Source organism: Thunnus thynnus, chromosome 18 (genome assembly GCF_963924715.1).
Source record: "Thunnus thynnus chromosome 18, fThuThy2.1, whole genome shotgun sequence".
In the NCBI taxonomy this organism is placed as follows: domain Eukaryota; kingdom Metazoa; phylum Chordata; class Actinopteri; order Scombriformes; family Scombridae; genus Thunnus; species Thunnus thynnus.
Genome location: NC_089534.1, coordinates 8,428,923 through 8,448,416, shown reverse-complemented (window position 1 = coordinate 8,448,416; position 19,494 = coordinate 8,428,923). Strand labels below are relative to the sequence as shown.

Genomic DNA, 19,494 nt, shown 5'->3' with positions numbered 1-19,494 from the left:
ACATTGTTCTGTTATATCTGAATCTTAACAACTTTACTTTAAGGTGTTTATTTTAACAACACCTTGTAGGAATTAGAAATTCCTTCCCATTAGTGACACCAGTGGCCGTTAAATGAGCTGCAGTCAGCATCCTGTTGCTTGCACTTGTGTGTAGAGATAGCAGCAGCGTGAGACTATTGCAGGTGATGTCTTTTTCCTCGCTTACACTATTCATAATAACGTTAAAAACTTTAACGTTGTGTTTTTAACCATTTCTGCAAAGCATCTCTTACTCCCAGTAAGTCCGCCCCATAATTCTTTATAATTCTTACATATAGAACCTTTAATAAATGTATAGGCTAAGTCAAACATCACAATGTCACATTTTTCAGTTGTTGTATATAATTTTTTATTTGTTAAATATATTTGTCCACACTTAATAGAGTACTGTGTGATCACTAGTGTGGCTTAACATTACACTGACAGGCACACGGTCTCTGCACATAGAATCTGGATCACCTTGACAGGAAGTGTAGGCCTAACAAATCATGAATGACACCCGTAACACTTGGACTAGACTGTGTAAGCACACAGATGTGGGTGTATGTGTGTGTATGTGTGTATAAAAGGTGCTTCCACTGCTGCAAGGCCTTAATCTGCTCCAGAGACTTCTGGTCTGCCAAAGAGCAGACAGTGTGAGTTGACCCTTTCCTGTCCATGTGTGTAAATGTGTGTGTGGTAGACAAAAAGCATGGTGGGGGTACCGGAGGGCAGTGCTGTTGCTGCTGCTGATAAACCACTTAGGTCTTAGAAAAGCCCCTGTCTGCCCACTCCCCTCTTTTCTTCTCTTGCTCCTCTTAGCAGCAAACGTCTGTCTACAACAAATCTCCCTGACCAGTCTTTCTCTCTCAGACACCAAAAGTCAACTGTACATTTTGCCTGCTACAGCTCATCTTTTCTTCAACGATCCATCTCCCAGACTGTTGTGATGAGCCCACAGATAGTGAGGGCAGCCTCTTTAACGCCTCCAACTAACATATATGGTGCTTAACAGCACAGGAGCTGACTCACATTTAGCCTTCCACTCACGGAAAGACCCAGGGCGGTGGCAGCGCTAAGCTAATGCTAGGCTAGTTAGCACAGAAAATTGGGCTACAGTGTCACAGGGCTCCTGCGGTCTTAAGGAGCAGCGCGGAGACGAGAATAGAGGGAGGTAATCTCTTTTAAGACCACAGCATCCATCTGTGAGGGCCATCTGGACGCCACCTCACAATACACACACACACACACACACACACACACACATACACACACACACAATGTGGCCTGCAGCAACACTGGAAACTGCACAGACAAGGCATGTCCACATGGCTCTAGCCAAGCGTTTGTTAACTAATGGTTCAAGGAACTGCTGCCTATGTGACTTCTGGCATCACTTGACACAAACACACAAACACACACACACTCACAACCTCCATATCACAGGCTTACTATTAAAATATTTTTATTAAGTGTCCACTTCAATGAAATTGGAGAATATCTCTAACATCCAAGTGGTCCGATATATATAGTATATATAGTTAGCATTGTGAATGAAGCTCTTTGATAAATAATGGTTGTGTGTGTGTGTGTGTGTGTGTGTGTGTGTGTGTGCATGACAGAGAGAGAGCCCTGTTCTCTTAGATCACTGAGCTATGAAGAGACACATGGCCCTGATCAATAATAAAACACACATTAGGCTGCAATCAATAGGAAAACACACACAAACACACAGCACTCCAAAGTAGTGAGACCCCACTCAGAACAGATGTTAATTGTCACACATAACATCTTATTTTGTATACGTGTGTGTTTTGATGCCATGTCTGTCCTCTTCTCTTGATAGCCATAACAAATTTCCCCCTCTCCCTATATATATACACACACACACACACACACACACACACACACACACACACTCACACTCACAACCATCACTCTGCACCAACCCCCACTTCTTCATCTGAATCCCCCTATCTCATGCAGTGTCTTACACACACACAAACACACACACACACACTCTCTTGGGGCAGACAGATGTGGTGCTAGGCAGCACAAAGCCATGCTGAGTTGGCCTATTGAAACGTTTGTCAGACCCCTCTGGGAGGCCACGCAGATCACTGACCACTGAATAAATGAACACACTCACACACACACGCTCGTACACAAGAGTCTCCCTTTGCGTCTGACTCTAACACACTCAGCCTCTCATGGGACTCGGCCGAGGGGGACAGAAGGTTGACCTCAGGGCTCTTTGCTCTTCATTTCTTTCATCTGGGCTCTTTTCAACTTCATCAGCGTCAACAGGAATGTAAATATACATTTTAGATGGGCCAGTGTTGAAGCGAGGTCAGCGACTTCACAAAACAAGATTAAGCACGTTAGATAAGCAAAAATGACATAATTTAGACTAGAGACTGTTTGTCATCATGATGATTTATTCTATGAGACTACAGACATTTGTCAATAGAGATATTGTTTCTACCAAGGTAGCTATCCCTTTAATATCTCCTGTTGTATTTTGTATGTTCTGCTACATACGTGGACATGTGACATGCAACAGTAAACTTGACAACCATTCCAGTCCCACAAAACAGCAAAAGGCTCAATTTGAGCCAGTGATATAAACATACTGAAGGAGTAAGTCTTGTATAGCATGTCTGGGATGATACTTGAATACTTCTGAGCCTGTTTAAAGCTTGAGTGGGTGACAAGGACTGCACCACTCCTGTGAAATATTCCCCTCAGTAACTGGATTATTTTTTCAGTTAATCAACAAATTATTTACTCGTCTATAAAATGTCAGTAAATACTGAGAAATACCTATAATAATTTCCCAGAATGCTGGGTGACATGTTTAAATTGATAGTTTTGTCCAACCAACAGGTCAAATGGGGGAAGATACTCTATTTGCAATGATTTTAACAAAGAAAAGTATCAAATCCTCATATTTGAGACACTTGAGAATGTTTGCCATTTTTGCTTGACAAATGGCTTAGGGAGTCTGGTGACCTAGTGGTGGAGGCGCATGCATATTGGGTGCAGCATCCCAAATTTGATTCCTTGCAACCCCTTCCCTCTCTCTCTCTCTCTCTCTCTCTCCCTGCATGTCCCATCTGTTGATTAACTTTCTGTTGACTGGCTAATCAATGGATCGAGTAATCCTTATAAGGCTGCACCTCAAATTAAAAATTAAGTTGCATTCAGGGATCCAGAATTCTTGTAAGAATTTATTTTCACTCTTTCCAACCAACCAAACACAAGCTTACAATCTATTTTACTTCCTGACCCATAGCTTGATGAACACTACATTTGACGAATGGGCTTCTGCTCTTTTACTGTTTTCAAAACCTGGATGAGGACCTGAACATAGGGCACAGTAGAGTTAGTGTGGTACCACAAATTTTTCCAGGAGAAACTGACATCACAGTCCACTAAAATTGTGACTCCCATGAGAATAAGACTAGGCCAAAACCTAGTATATGGCTAGTATGGTCAATGTGCGTAATTGTGGTCAATTTGTTACAGGAATAGTCGGTGGTTGTGGCTATAATGTAAATTCCTGAATATTAAATGTTCATCTGCAATTTTCTGTCGTGGTCCCAGTAATATTTGTTGTTAAAGTGACTGACGTAACATATCACATGACCTGGTTAAGTAACATTTGACTCAAGAAAAGGGTTATAAATGCAGTTGCAAGAACAATACTTTCCCCTGCTTTCATCTGTTTCTATCTGTGGATGTCTGTAAACACCCATGTTTACGTACAATTAGCATGCTAGGCTAACAGTCCTTCAGCTGTGTGACTTTGTATCCACACTGTGACATGTTTCAGAGCACCGTAAACACATCTGTCACCGGTCCAGCACGATGCTGTTAAACCGGAAACACCACAGCTACACCTTATTTTTATACAGTCATGCTAGCCGTGCTAACTAGCTGCTAGTTGCTGTGCAGGCTGGTAAAATGGATCACTTGTGTCTCTTTGTATCCATGGATTGGTGCTCTTGTCAGTGTCAGACGCTTTGGTTGGTAAATCTGTGTTTTTAAAACTTATTTCAAGACTGCACTCAGGGGCTCCGCTGTAAACGCCTCCTGAGGACGTAACTGAAACTGTTCACACCAATTCATTTTGAAAGGTCCACGGCCAATGGGAAAACAAATTTCATAACTCAGTCAGTCAGTCAGTGACAGATATTCGGGGTTATAGGGCTGGTCTGTGGCCGGTACAGCCAAAAAAAACAAGAAAAGCAAGTACAGCCACAACTTGTCTGTTTACATTTCCAAATAGTGGTCAGTTGTGTTTGTTTGGTGCAGCTGAAAGTGAGCCATGAACACAGGGAGGGTGGCTTACTGTTAAATGGACATTAGAGCCTTTAAATTGGAGGGTTAATGCATTGTCCTTTAACTTAAGCATAAGACTAGGAAACACTCCAAACTCACACATAGACACACACCATCACCAAGATAAACACACACCCTCATAATGCACCCAAACACACTCTCATCAGATGGGCCTAGCCAGCAGGACACACCCTTCTCAGGGGACCTGCCTGGCTGTCTCCACCCTCTGCAGAGCAAGCATGCAAATCTCCCACGAGTGTGTGTGTGTGAGAGTGTGAAATAGAGAGAGAGAGAGAAAGAGAGAGCAAAAGGAGGAGTTGGGGGTTGGTACATGGGGGATGTAACAGCACCACACCCCCACCCACAGACGTCCTACACCCCATCATTACTGTCCCAAAGCGTCCATGAGGGGACTTAAAGAGAAACAGTGCTGTCCCCTCCTCCGTGTCCTTTTTTCTTTCTATCCGCTTCTCCGTCTCTGCTGCCACCGCCAACCCCCACCTACGGCCCCTAGATAACACCATGCAATTAGTGGCTCCCCGCTCTCTTTCTTTACTTATACATTTATATCTACATCTATAACTCTGTTGTCGTCTCTCAGTGCGTTTCTTTCTGTCCAAGATCAACTACAGACACACCCAGAACTTTATCCCACCAGCCCTTTCTCTGGCCCTCCCTTGTTATCCATCTATCTCTCATCTTTCCCTTCTTCTATCCATGCTTCCACCCATCTTTGAACGAAATTGCTGTGACGAGCCCCCGACGAAAGCGACATTGTAATTATGTTGACATGCCGATGTGACCGCTTCCTGTCTGGCAGAACCTTACTTCCTGCTCCCAAGGGCATCTTCTATTGGCCAACAGATTCTTTTGGTGTATATGTCAGAGAAGAAAATGGTTTCAAGATCCACGGCCTGTGAACGGTCTCCTTTTAGGTGGTTTATTTTTCATTCGGTAAGATGAGAAAAAGTGATTGTAACAGGAAACAGGACTTAAATATAACAATGTAAAATGAGCCATAACAGTGGACATGACAGCTACACAAAAACAAGCACTGAATCCTGCATCCTAACTCTCACACACAAACTTAACCTCAAATGGGAATGTTCAGGAGTGATATAATAACACACAAAGGAACACAAACTAATATACTCTACAATTAGTCAGCGGTACTGAAAATCCTCAGTGATGACTGAGGACAAACATGTGCACACGCACTCTCCACTATTTTCATTTATTTTCATGTAGCTCCCTGTGGCTGGAAAATTGCCCACGCAGCAAGAATAAAGTAAATACACTCAACATCCATCATTAGGTGTTATTGCTCAGTCTGTTCGTCTCCATAAAATAATTAGAGACATGTTTATACCTGTGAAATACACACATACACACACAGTGTCTGCTCCTCACCTGTGGACGTAGTGTAGCTGGTGAATGGAGTCGATGGCCAGCACCATCTCAGCCAAGTAGAATTTGGCCATCTCCTCCGGCAGCCGGTCCTCGAACTTGCTGAGTAGAGTCAGCAGGTCACCACCCACATAGTAGTCCATGACCAGGTACTAGAGAAATAAAAAAAAAAAAGAGACAGAGAGAAAACGTGATATGGCATTGTTGTTGCAGCGCAGTACATAATTTATGACAGTTACTGAAGTTAGTGAGATTATTTCTGTCTGAAATAATACAAGAAAGTCACACAAGAAAGACAAAAATATAATATCTCCCCTCCATCTTTCCTCTCCCTTTTTTCTCACAGTATGATTACTACAGAGTGGCACAGAGGCAGCGATGGCCTAAACGGTTCTGAACTTTTTTAAGGTTTTCCTAAAAATAGACGACTGGACGGGCAGTGGTGTGTATTTTTAAAGCCTTGGGGAGTGTCTAGGGTAAAGCATTTGTTGTGAGAATGTGGGAAATGGAATGACAAGCAGTTCTGGCATTTGAACTCAGGGTCAGGGAGAGAGGACGGACTGTCAGGTTGGATGGAGTACGGCGGCCTCCGGCAGCCGATGAAAGTGAGGAAGGGCTTGGCTCAACACCAATCTATTAGCTCCAAAGTCATTCTTTTGGTCTTTTATGTAAATGTTTTTTTGGCACTGCTGCCTTCTGTTGCCCAATTTCCTACAATTCTAAGTCATGTTGTGTTTTGCGGTGAGAAATGAATGTGCTGGTCAGCATCTGGCAGGTCACCAGGCATCATGCAGAGGTGGTACTGTATTCTAAAACAGGAACTGGTGAGTGAAATGGTGGAAGTGGCAGGTGGAGTTACTCGGTGCCTAACAGTAAGGGACAGCGGCCATTACTTTGGAAAGGTTTAAAGTTTAAATGTCCAGGAATATATAAATGTACCAAGGTTGATGCTCAAAAGGAGTCTGATACATCTGAGTAAAGAGAAATAGTTTCCCTTGAAAAATTAAGATAAAAAAAAAACTGGCAGGAGAATTTTTGGAAATAGACTTACGGTAGTTCCTGGAAAAACACACATTCCTGCTCATATACACACACATAGAGAAAGAGAAGAGACTCCCATCTTACCAGGTTATTGTCATCCTGGAAGGCGTAGTGCAGGGTGGTGATCCACTGACAGTCTCCATTTACCAACACATCCCGCTCCTCCCGAAAACACGCCGTCTAAAGAAAGACACAATCAATTTTATACCTTAGAAATTTAATGTTGTAATTTGACATATTTAACCATGTATGTCATGCGATACTAGATCCCACATTCTTCTTATTATCTATATAATATATGTGACACCTCTCATGGTAAAGAAATTCTCGTATCACCTGACCCTCACCTCTACTGGGAGGTCGGAGGTCAGGATCTTCTACAGAACTGCATGCTTGGAGCTGACAAGGATTAACGATTTTGGCTCAAGGACACTACAACAACTTTCAGCCCTGTGCATTTACACTCATTTATGTGATCTGGTTGTTGTCGGCTTTGTGCAGTAACCTGATTTCTGGAACGGAAAACCTGGTTTTCTTAATTGGACTAAGGGATTAAGAGAAACCCAACTATTCCAGCTTGATTTTTTTTCTAAAGAAGCTTGTTTTCTTGCCCCAGTACACACTTAAAATTAAAATCCTTAAGATTTTTATTGAATCAAACATCGTTTTTGAAACCATTTATGGTCTGCGAAAGGACTGCCAACCTAAGCACAAGGGATTCACAAGCATGTTATCAAAAATCATTGACTGACTTCTTTATAAAACAGTTTGTTTGTCTGCTCTGTAAACAGATACACCTGTTGTTCTTCTGCTGTATTTCTGACAAAAAAGCTGCTTAACGAGTGACGGCTGTTGTATGAAACCATAGTTGCAGTTACTGCGGTAACCACCTGTGTCGCCAAACCAACCAGAACTGAAATCAAAAGTATTACATCTTTAAAGGTAGAGTCAGTCATTCTGGAGAAAGATTGTTGATATTTGAACTAAACACCCAAACAAATACACCCCTCCCTTCGTGCTCCTTCAGAAGCTCCGCCCCCCAAATTCCTGGAAACGCATTGCCAAGGCAACAACCAAAAGAGGAATATGACTGAATTCAGAGCGATGTGTCAGCTGTAGAGTCACTTCTGATCCTCTCACACATTATCACGAGCAGAAAAAAAGTTTCGTCTCTGCCTCTCTGCAGCCTCCCCACTTCTCACTCGACCTGCGTTCAGCGTCTCTGTCCACAGAAGCAGCCGTCTGTCAGCTGCAGCTCCTGGGAGGCTGAGAGGACGGCGGCCAGACAGACCGCCTTCACCAGGCTGACTGACAGCAGAAATTAACTGAACCAAAACGGTTTGCATGTCGGCTCCACGGGAAGAAATCAACAGTGTTTGTATTTATTGATTAATTGATACGCTTAATAAGTTGAAAACACATACACAGTGGGATATTTGTGTGATTTAAACAGCTGCTGGCTCAGATTACACATCAATAAACACGACAGAAACAAACTCGGAGCGTAAAAAAAACTCAGGGGGGTCTCCGTGAGACTGTTTTGATTCAGTGTGGTTTGATACAGTTAATAAAAGGGAAGCGAATCTGTTCCGTGAGAAAAAAAATTTGGCCGCGGCCACTCTCTCCCTCCATCAACGGGTGCTGGAGATGTGAGACTGTCATGTCCTCACGTAGACAGCTGCTGGGATGACTTCCCTCTGTCCCATGCACAAGCATGAATGCCCCCTGCTGCTGATTGGCCAGAGTAGTGTTGTGTGGCTCGCTCCAAACCACTGGGTTTACATGCCCGTTTACAGAGCCGGGGCTGTTTATGGACTCCAGATTTTTTTTTCAGCGCACCCACGGAACGGAAAGCTAGCAGAACGTGAGGAGTTATTGCTGAATTTCACAAAAAGTGTATTAAACTAGAATCACTGACTTTACCTTTAACTGGGTTTTTATTAAATGAGTTTTGCAAGAGTATATCTGCATAACTGTCACCGATCATTACTTGTACTGGTACATCCTTATATCCAAAATAATTGAATCCAAAATCTGGAAAACTAATATTATAAATATTTATAATTTCCACAGCTGAACAGGAGGTTATGTGTCTTACATCACTCACTTGAAATATGCCAGCTTGTTGAAAAATACAGTATTATATAGAGGAGAAATCTGATTACCAAATGTGTTACAGTAACCAGATCATTTTACTGTTAAGTTGTTTTCTTAAAATGATTTCTCCCAATGACCAGGTGTCTTGTGTGCATGTAAGCGTAATGCAAATAATAGATAGTCTGTCAGTTTCTCAGACTACATTTCATTATATTTTTATATACATGCATACTCACTTTAGTACATAACTCAGTATCATATCCAAAAACGATAGGGGAAGTGGAGTTTGAAGAAGGAAACCCCACTGGATGTTAACACATAAATTACCCCTAGTGTTTGATGTTCTCTGTCTACGACGACAGTTACATGCTTGGTGCCTGCAGTTTACAGTACATCTGTTGCTCTACATTGTTTCCCATGTCCAGACTTTTGCACACACACAGCAGGGAGCAGTTTTGGCCTATGACGTATGAGGCATGAAGATTGAAGACCCAGGGGACCGACAGGAATGTCAGACTGTCAGGAAGAGGTCGATGAGAAAAACATGCAGCGGCAGCTCCTGCAGCTCAGGCAGGGACATGTTGCGCGAGCATCTATCAACGAAAGCCTGATTTGAGGCTGGATAAACAAGGGTTGTGGTTTCTTCTTGACAGCATTTTAAATGAATCATCAAACCTTACTGTTATTTTCTTAAATCTGTGCTGGTGCTGCACTGGCCCATTATCTTGACACCAGCACTGGTACTGGTTCACCCCCCACCCCCCACAACAGCTCAGTCAGTGAGTGATGCTCACCTCGGCTCGCTTCAGCATCTCCCATTTGTTGAGAATCTTCATAGCGAATACTTTGTCTGTGTTTTTCACCTTTACCACTGCAACCTGCACAGAGAGGAGAAGACACGGTGAGTTAAAGATTAGAACAGGATTAATCATTTGTTTGACAGCAAAGTCAGCAACACTATGAGAAGCATGTTTAAAAAAAGACCAATAGGAAATTATCAAAGAGATTATATCTTTTCCCTAAAGCAACTCAAACAAGAGCTGCACAAATATTATTCATGTGTGTTCATGTTTCACAGTTCCACAAACAATTATTACACAATTTAGAAAGCAAACTATGTCTTACAAAATAATAATGATTACACTTTTAGCAATAATTTTCCTTCTTTGACAAAGTTGTGCTGTGGTACAAGCAAGAGAGGAACAAGAGGGAGTTCGTCTCAGCCCATAAAAATCATTACACAGAGAGCCAACTATGAAGCGGCCGGATTCCAGGTTCAAATCTCTGTCCTTTGAAGCCAATAAAGTATAAGGATAGAAGAGAAGGAAATCATGAATCAAGCTAAACCCTTAAGAAAACAATGGCACAACAAGAAGAGAAGAAGTGGAAGAAAGATTAGGAGGAAAGATGCAGGAAGGAATAAGGGTGGAGGAGTGGATAAAGAAAGATGAGTTGTAAAGTTGAAATAGGATGAGGTCAGGGAGAAAAGGAAAGGATGAGGCAGAGAGGACAAATAAGGAGAAGAAGTGAAGGACAGGAGGTAGGGAAGAAGGGATAGCATGGTAGAGCTAAAGAGGGGAGGAGGCAGAAGAAGCAGGGACAGGAAGTGACCAGAGATATCTGGATCAGTCATACACACACACGCACGCACACACACACACACACAAACAGCCTCAGACAGCTGCTGGACACTTGGATATTATTCATTGCTTCCAAGCTACAGTCTGCAGTGTGAGGGGGAAAAAAAATGGGACACTTTGTTAATCACTGTGTCCAATGATTTCAAAATGGGCTCAAATCAATAGTGAATGGACAGATTTGTACAGATGTGACAGTTTGGAAAGCAGTCTCTGATCATTAACTGTTGTTGATGTGTTTACTATAAAAACTACAAATAAGCCACAAAAATTTACAGCTTATTTTAAGTCCCAGATGGATCATTTCATCATTTTAGATCAAGAACTAGCTCATACTGAATGTACAAACACCTGCGCACAGACAGGAATAATTAAATAAACAGTGGAGATCTTACCAGCTACTAATGCTACCCTGCCTGTTCTAATTTACTATGTTATAATTTAATTTAACAGACGCTTTTATCCAAAGCGACATACACACGAGAGTTAATACAACACAAGCGAGGATCCGGTCAGGAGAAAACAACACGAGTAATTAGTTTACTCAGTCTCAGAGAGGTTAATGTCTCACTTTTGCCACCTTATACTGTTCAGTCTGTTCACTTCACTCCCTTTGTGTTTCTAATACCCTCTTGTACCTCCTTAACAACATAGCAACTGCCAACTTTCCCTTCACTGATAATTGCTGAACATTACCAAGATAAACTTCCTCAGCCCTGCCTTCACATTTAACCAAAAAAGGAGCTGCATGAGCTGCTGTGACAAACCGCTGCGAGCTGACACCCTAAGCATATGTTCACGCAAACTGATTTACTAATTTCTTTTCACGATTTTTTTTTTTGTTTATCTAGACAGCAGAAATCAGCTTTTAATTTGGCCTCTTGAGCGGTTAATTGAAGACAGAAATATGCAGAAATAGACAGGATAGAGAAATGCTTAAAAACACAGAAATGCACCGAGTAAACAGACAGGACAGGAATTTGTAAGTGCGCTGCACACACACATAGATGAGGATTGAAACAAACACAGGCGCCCATGCAACGGAGGGGTCTGTAGTCTATTAAATGAGCTGGGGAATGCTGCTAATGCAATACAATGATAACATTCCTGCAGTGTTTGGATTTCCCCTAGTGATCCCTCACCAGAGGAGAGGAGGAACGGAGGAGGAAGAGAGGAGGACAGGGGGGAGCACACTGTTCTTGGCAACGCCTGGCTGTTTTTGTCTTTTCCCCATCTCTTCTTTCTTCTCTCTACTGTTCTTTACTTCATCTTGTCCTCCCTCTCAGGCCTGCGGTCTACTGCAAGGCCCGAGCAAGACTAAGCAGAGTTTGCATGTCTGCATTTCTATTTTCATGAATAAAGTGTGTATTGTATGTGTTTTTTGTTTTTGTTTTTTTTTTTACTGAAGATGATTTGTTAGCTGAGTTTCAATAGTATCTTCAAATCTGGTTTAATCAGTTGAGAACAAGCATGAAACCACAACAGTTAATTTAATTATGCCACCAGCCAAGTTGTTTTCAGAGTAGTAGAGACGGACCACCCAACATTTTGACCCAATGCAACAAGCGGCACGATAATATTTTAAACTGACTTAACAGTTAGCGTGATGACATAGCCTTCATCCTTAACAAGGACAGCCGTTGGGAATGAAACCTCTAATCCACACGTTGTTTGCATCAGGAGCTGTCCGCTGACCTACACCAGAACGAGCACCGTTTGGCCCGTTTGTGCTGGTGAAGAGGCGGCTGAGTCCTAATGGGAGCGTTCTCACAGACAGCAGGCCAGTACACACTGGTCCATTCATCAGATGAGCTCCACAACAACACGCACCCGCGCCATTTCTCTGCCTGCTGCTGACAATAGGAGGATGAAATCAAAACATTCTGCGCTCAAGCTCCCTCGCCTCCCTTTATGACTCAAATATTTTGTCGTTATTCTGTTTTCCTGTGTCTGTCTTTATCTCTGTCTGCTGCCTCCATGTTTTTTTAACTCTGTTTGTCAGCTTGTCAGTGGCTCTCTGTTCCCATATCTCTATCTTAGTATTATGCTCAGTTTTCTTAAAGGAGTACTCCACTGGTTCAGCACTGTATCCCATAACACTGTCAGACTCACAGTTGTCAGTTTAAAAAGAAAAAAGATCAATATCGATGCAGCAGAACAGGAGATATTGTCCTATTTATTCTGCATATTCTCCTTCCTTGTCAAAAAGGTGCCTACGTTACCCACAATGCAACTCTACGGCTTACGACTCAGTCTGAGATTGGGGTGTGAAATGTTAGTAGTGGCTAATGAAGCAGAGATGAGGAGCAGGCTACAGAGGTTTGGCAACATCACTTCTTTCTTCAGAGTTTTTTCATTTTCAAACATCTTCAGCACCGAACGACACCGACTCGAGTCACATCACTCGAGGCAATTTATCAGATTTCACTCAGCTGCCTCTGGAGCCGCAAACAGGTTTTTTTTTTTTTTACAACTTTTTTCACATATGCAGCAGTACTCCGCAACACCTCTAAACAGACTTTGATGTGTAAAATCAGTTTGAAAATCTGACCACGAAAAAAAAAAATTATAAATTTCCATGAGGCCTTTCCATAATACACATTCACCATATTTGCTTGGTCTGACCATAGGCTGAATGACTGTTATTACTGTCATCACACTAGAATATAATAAGACTTCCAAACTTTGTGATGCCAGCAGCCATAAAGACTGGTATGTAAATGAATGTTATGTAATGTTATGTTTGTATATTCAGTACCACTTAAACTCACATCTGCTTAATAAGACATTGTATAGTGGTGGCTGATATGATGATATATTTACAGTGAGATTATGGACTGTATATTTCCAGTTATATTGCCTCACCATTGATAGCAGGGAAGGTTCCCCCTAAATGTTTCTGGTTGTATTAAGCCATGTCACAAATCAATGTGCAGGACCTGCTTTATGGCAATATGAGATTTTTATATGATTTTAACATTAACCAAAAACATCCCTGTCTGGTTATTTTATCCATAAACAGTTTTTCAAATGATTTTCCATAAAATTACTGTATTGCAATTTCTATCTATATCACAGTGTACTAAAATTACATACATGATAATTGAGGATTTTATCCATATAAAGACGAAGGAGCTCAGAAATATGTGGATTTGTGTCACATACACGACAACAAACTCTCCTTCAGATTCAGCAAGTGCTACTTCAATCCCATTAATCTTTAAAATGAGCAAAGAAGAAATATATAATCATGCAGTCCAAATGACAACTGCAAAAAAAACCAGACTTAATCTTCTACCAGTCAGCCAGCTGCAATGTAGACCAATATGACATCTTACTTTGGACAGAAAACGATCATTTTGCCTGCATTATTTACCATATTTCTGTTTATTGTACCATGATGGTAACATTCAAATTACAACACACTACACCGAGTATATTTCCATCAGGCGATTAAAAAGTGGACACATGAGATGATCATGCTGTCTATCCAGCTAATTTAATTCTTCTGTCACGTAAAACTCGTAGTAGCACAGCTGGCTTAGTGAAAGGGCACTGGAATGTTACCACAAGGTAGCACCATTCATGGGTCACACCACATCACTGAACACAAGCCCAAAACACACACACACACACACACACACACACACACACACAAACACACACACAGACACATGACTCACACATGCACATACCAACACTCTTTGCAGTGGCTCAAGTGAGACCATTAGTATTTTTGCGCTGGCGCTGCAGCTACATGCTGGCAGGTGTGTTCAAATCTATCTTCATCCATCAATCTATCACTTGTGTGTGATTTCTCTCTGTCTCTCTCCACCTGCCTTCTGTCAGAAGGAATTCACTAACTTGTTCGTACAGATGTGATCAAACAGTTTCGGAGATGACATGTTTGGAAATGTGTAACAAGGCTGCAAACGATCAATCCGGTGCTGAAACCTCACGTCTTCTATTTAAAAAAAAAAATCTACTGGAATGGGAAATGTGATTTTACAAATAATTCTGCACAATGGTGAAAACTGTCAGCTTGGAGATACAAGTTTTTGTTTTTTTTTGCAGGACACTGACATTATGTAAGAGTCTTGGCTGAGGACCATGATACCTGTCCTTCCAACATTCCCCAGCTTTGACATCATTACCTGAAACCCAATGACAAATTTCAACCTCCCTACAGGCACACATAAAAGGAAAAACAAAATAAACAAAAAACATACAAGCCTGCACCGGACAGTTTCACTTGCACTCTTAATGCATTTGCAGTTCACAGGTTTAGTGTGAAAGACGAATTAAGAGGTTTTGTTCAAGCTGCAAGTAGAGTCATGCTCATGTAGCAGACTAGTATTATGCACTGCTGCTGGAATGCAGCAGAAAGTACTGCACCATCAAACTCTCTTGACTTTTATAGCTCAGGTATTAAGGTATAAGGGTATAAGAGAATGGCCTTTACTGACAGGTATTGTCCAAGGATCATATTGCAAAACCTCTGCCTCAAGGAAGAAGCTCCAGATTTTGAGATGTCTCCTGTCAAAACAGACAAGTAGACGAAAACCATGCACTGCAGATGATGCATGTAAAAAGAAATGCTTCAAACTAACCTAGAACACCTGTTTTCTAAACAAAAGAGAAAAAAAAGTGGGGGGAAACCAAATTGCGGGTTCTTGTTTCTTGCTTGTACGGTAATGGATTGTTGCATGGTGATGCTGAGTGTTAATAACCAGAAGGTATATTACCTCTCCGAAGGCTCCTCGTCCAATCACCTTCAGGATTTCAAAGTCGTCTTTGTGCAGCCGCATCTGCTTCACTTTGGAGGTGAAGGGTTTAGCTGCAGAGAGGAAAGGAGACAGAGGTCAGGTTAATTTAAATCAGACAGGAAATGACACATAGCGGACTCAGAAAGGATATATAATCATAAAGGTGCCTGAAATAAAGAGCATCTGCATCAATATCAGGAGACATTATTACATTTTTAGGAAATATATTAAGGTTGTTGGGCTTCATGGTGGGAAAAAAAAGTACAGCCAAGGCCATGTATTTAATGATGTAAACCATCATCTGGTAACTACAGTGATAACGACATGAGCTGCACCAGGATCTGTCTGATTCAGCTCTGCCAGTAACAGACAGTAAGTTAATAAACAGTAAGTTGATAAATCCCCTCATGCATTCACTTCACAGTAATTCATCAGAACAACATTTCGCAATTTCTAGAGAAAAGATCTGGAGAACTGACAAACCCTGCCCAGTCAATCACAATCTGGTGCTGAACTCACCGCTTAAGTTAGTTTGATAATCCCCAGTTGGACATGTTTTACCCAACAGAGTCTGCATTGACTTGAAGTCTGTTTAAAGTTTCTATCAACCAGCTGGACTTTTATCAGCACTCTCAATCTCTACTAGTCAACTTTCCGGGGTCAACCCTGACTATCATTTATATTTTCTTCATATCAGCACATTACACATTAGTGAACTTTAATAAAACTATTGTGATGACCAGGTGGAAAGTTTCAGATATTCAGCAGCACAGGCGTATGTGAACACACTTGTCCTAGTCAAACCCACTATTTTCCCCATTACTCATGAAAGGCTGTTATGCTATTCTAATTAACTTTATCGAAGTGTCAGTAACCACCTGGTTCTTTATAGTACATGACACCGGACACAGAGAGGCTGAATGATAAAGTTGGCTATTGTTGCGCCTGCAGTTATGGTTCCTGGTGGAAAAAGGACTTGGGAGGGATCTGCAAGGGACGCCAGCGTTCTCTCACAAAGCTAGACAGAGATTCCATCTACAAAGTCAGCATTTCCCTCATTTGTGAAGAGCTATTCAACCACTTCCTGGTTTACATGATCTCAGCATGCCATGGATAACCTGGATTGGTTGCAAGTTCACCAAGGTCAGCATATTGGTTATACTCATACACAGATGCTCTGATAACATGGAGGAACATAATTTAACTCTTTATTTTAAAAAAAGTACTTGCTGACTCCCATACTTAAGCAGTGCATCAGTGTTTTTTAACAGCATGGTTATCCTGGTTTAGCATAATTAATATACAGACAAGCAAGCATTCACATACAAATACCCATAGATGTTTGACTTTTACATACAGTAGCTCTTTTGGTTAACAAAAGACAAAATCTCCATCCATTATACAAACATCCTTTTTTGTTTTTGGTTTCTGCAGTGTGTGTATGTGTGTGTGCATGTGTGTATGTGTGTGTGGGTGTTGACCACCAGCCAAGCTGACACTCTAGACCTGTCTGCAATCCCTCACTGGCTAAACATCATGTTAAACTCATCTGGATGCCATGACTTTACAGACCCTCCAGTGCTGAGGAAAAGGACATTCTCCCACTGTGAGAAGGGGAAATGCCTGCAGAAATAAAACAAACAGGCCAATCATAACTCAGCAACCTCTCGCTCTCCCTCTCCCTCACACTCCCTCCTGACTCCACTGACAGCTGGCCTGGCCTGCTATGACCGCGGGGCAGAGGGTGGCATGTCCTGGCACACAGTACTACAGAACCTGTACTCACATAAACCCACAACTTAAGCTGATTTATGGGAGGTCGCTCAACACTTTTGTAAGTGTCACTCAACAGAGATCAAAGATTCGTGTGACGTTTTCAATTTATGCTTCGGCGAAAGGTTTCGGTCATCTCCATGGTAACCAGACGCTATCCTCCAGCCTGCTTGTTTAGTTACAGTATATCATCCCGAACAGGACTAATTAAACAAGGACAATACAAGTTACAATCTAAAGTTACACCAACCCGGTCTCCGTCACTGCGTGCATATTGAGTTAGGGTTAGGGTTGGTAAGTGATAATGCAGCTGGTTATGCAGGGTAGGCTATATTAATTGGTACTGAATTAATTAATTAGATTGTTTAACTACAGGATCATGGATACACATTGATTTGATTGATTTATTTTAATGTGCAATGTAAAAAAAAAAAAAACTCACAAGGTTGCACTACTACGTTGCATTGCCTCTGGTACAATGAGGTATTTATTTTAAACATTTTTAAACAAGTTTTTACTTTTTTTTTTTTTTTTTTTTTTTTACACAGTTCTATGTAGTTTTTACCTTTTAGAGGGCAATGTAGCCACACATAGGGGACCACGGCTTCCGTGGTCAGTGTAGCAGCCTCATTTGATTATAATAGACGCGCTCTGCTGCATCCAAGCTGTCACAAACGTGTTGTGCCATTACTGTGCCCAGTGTATTTTGGCCATAACACTACCCAATCACAAAATGCGCAACAAAATATGACAATGTCCACAACATAACAAAATTCTCCAGGTGCATGACATGCAAGGAAAGTGTAAAGCAACACTTGTTTCTTTTGAAAATATGTAATTTCTGTCGAGCAACACTTATCAGAAGTGTTGAGCAACTTACCATAAATCACCCTTTAGTCATCCCAGTCAGTAAGGCTGGGAACACCTGACGTGGGAAAAACGCTTAGTCACTATTAATTAAAGTTATAATTAGTGGGCGATCAATACTGGTGTGCTAGGGGTGGTGAGCCACTTTCAGGGAATTCAACAGGGTACCACCACAAGTTTGTAAAAAATCATGACAAACAAGGCTGTGACACGGATCTGAATTAGTTTTTCTCAAAAGGTGTTCTTGCTTCCTCTTCTTCATGCATTATCTAACAGTACAATTTCCAACAAAAATACAAATCCAGGGACAGAAAATGATGCTGACCTGCCAAGACCCAAGATTCTGTCCTAGAACAACATATCACATCCAAACAGCCTCCTCTACAGTTCAGACAGTTAGTTGGCTGACAAAATGCACTTTCAGTTTAATTTACAGCGCAAAATCAACCACAAAAACATTTAAATCTATGAAGATGTGATCTCTGTGCATGAGATATTGAGAAGTAGTTTTATTTCACAGGTCCCCTCAATAAGGAAGTGTGGCAACGCCTACCTGGCAATGTTACATTTGATAATCACCTAACATCTTTCATTCAGGAGGGGCTGATCCGCAGGTTCTCTGCTGGTGCTAATTTCCCATCCTGCTTCCTGCTGCGAATCGCATCCTTTTCAACTGTGAGCGCTCTCTTTTAGCCACCATCTCTAACCTGATGTATTTTTACCAGGACAAAGATAATATGTCACAACTAAATCCCTTTGGATTTGTGTTAATTCATGTATCAAAGCCACACAATCAAGCCGGAGCAGCGAACGATTAAATGAGAGATTAAATCCCCTAAATAAGACTGTTTGATGTCTTCAGAATGAAGAACAAAACATTGTGTTCGTATTTATGATTTTAGTATATTTATAACTGGATTCTTATATTTTATTTCAGCTAATTTGTTCATGATACGAGACTGACACACAATTTTTGATTGTTGGTCATTACAACACACAACAAGTCCATGTTATTGTTTTTATTGTTGTCTTTTTATCCAAAGTATTAAGTGTTAAATTCTTCAGATTTTTGTCATGAGCTTAGGTATTTTTTTATTTTATAAACTACAATATCTTTAATAGCCAAAATGTCTTAATTACAATAATAAAGCCCTGCTAAGCTAACTGCAGCAGAAGATCTATAACCCTGCAGGTAAATTATATCGACACCCTTCACTGACGACAGCCACATCAATAAATGCTCTTATCTCAAGAGGAGGGATCCATTAATTCAGCACAGTGCACACAAACTATCCAGTCTTATTAGCACTATCTGTCTTAAAGAGTTACACTGACTCGTCTACTTTTTAGAGACACAACCATGGAAACTTGCTAGTGCTTCCTGTTCAACTGTCATCCCAATTCAAAAGTGTTTATACTCAATGTCTTAAACTACAAAAGCCAGTGCTGTCTGGAAGACATCTAGGCCATCATGCAGTAGTCTGAGCCGCCTCGCTTCTTCATCTAAACTGATCTGACGTGGTAGGGTTGGTCACTGGTAGTGC

At 41.3% G+C, this 19,494-nt stretch overlaps 1 protein-coding gene across 9 annotated transcripts in view; it reads right to left on the bottom strand.

The window, feature by feature from the left end:
* The window catches only part of cdc42bpab (CDC42 binding protein kinase alpha (DMPK-like) b), an 80,272-nt gene that overhangs the window by 31,903 nt on the left and 28,875 nt on the right, over positions 1-19,494 (bottom strand). For all 9 annotated transcript variants that reach the window (XM_067573399.1, XM_067573405.1, XM_067573402.1 and 6 more), the window contains 4 exons: positions 15,290-15,381; positions 9,702-9,785; positions 6,895-6,990; positions 5,773-5,921 (listed from right to left, as the gene is read on the bottom strand). In XM_067573399.1, the coding sequence (XP_067429500.1) occupies positions 5,773-5,921; positions 6,895-6,990; positions 9,702-9,785; positions 15,290-15,381 (421 nt within the window). The remainder of the gene's footprint in view (positions 1-5,772; positions 5,922-6,894; positions 6,991-9,701; positions 9,786-15,289; positions 15,382-19,494) is intronic.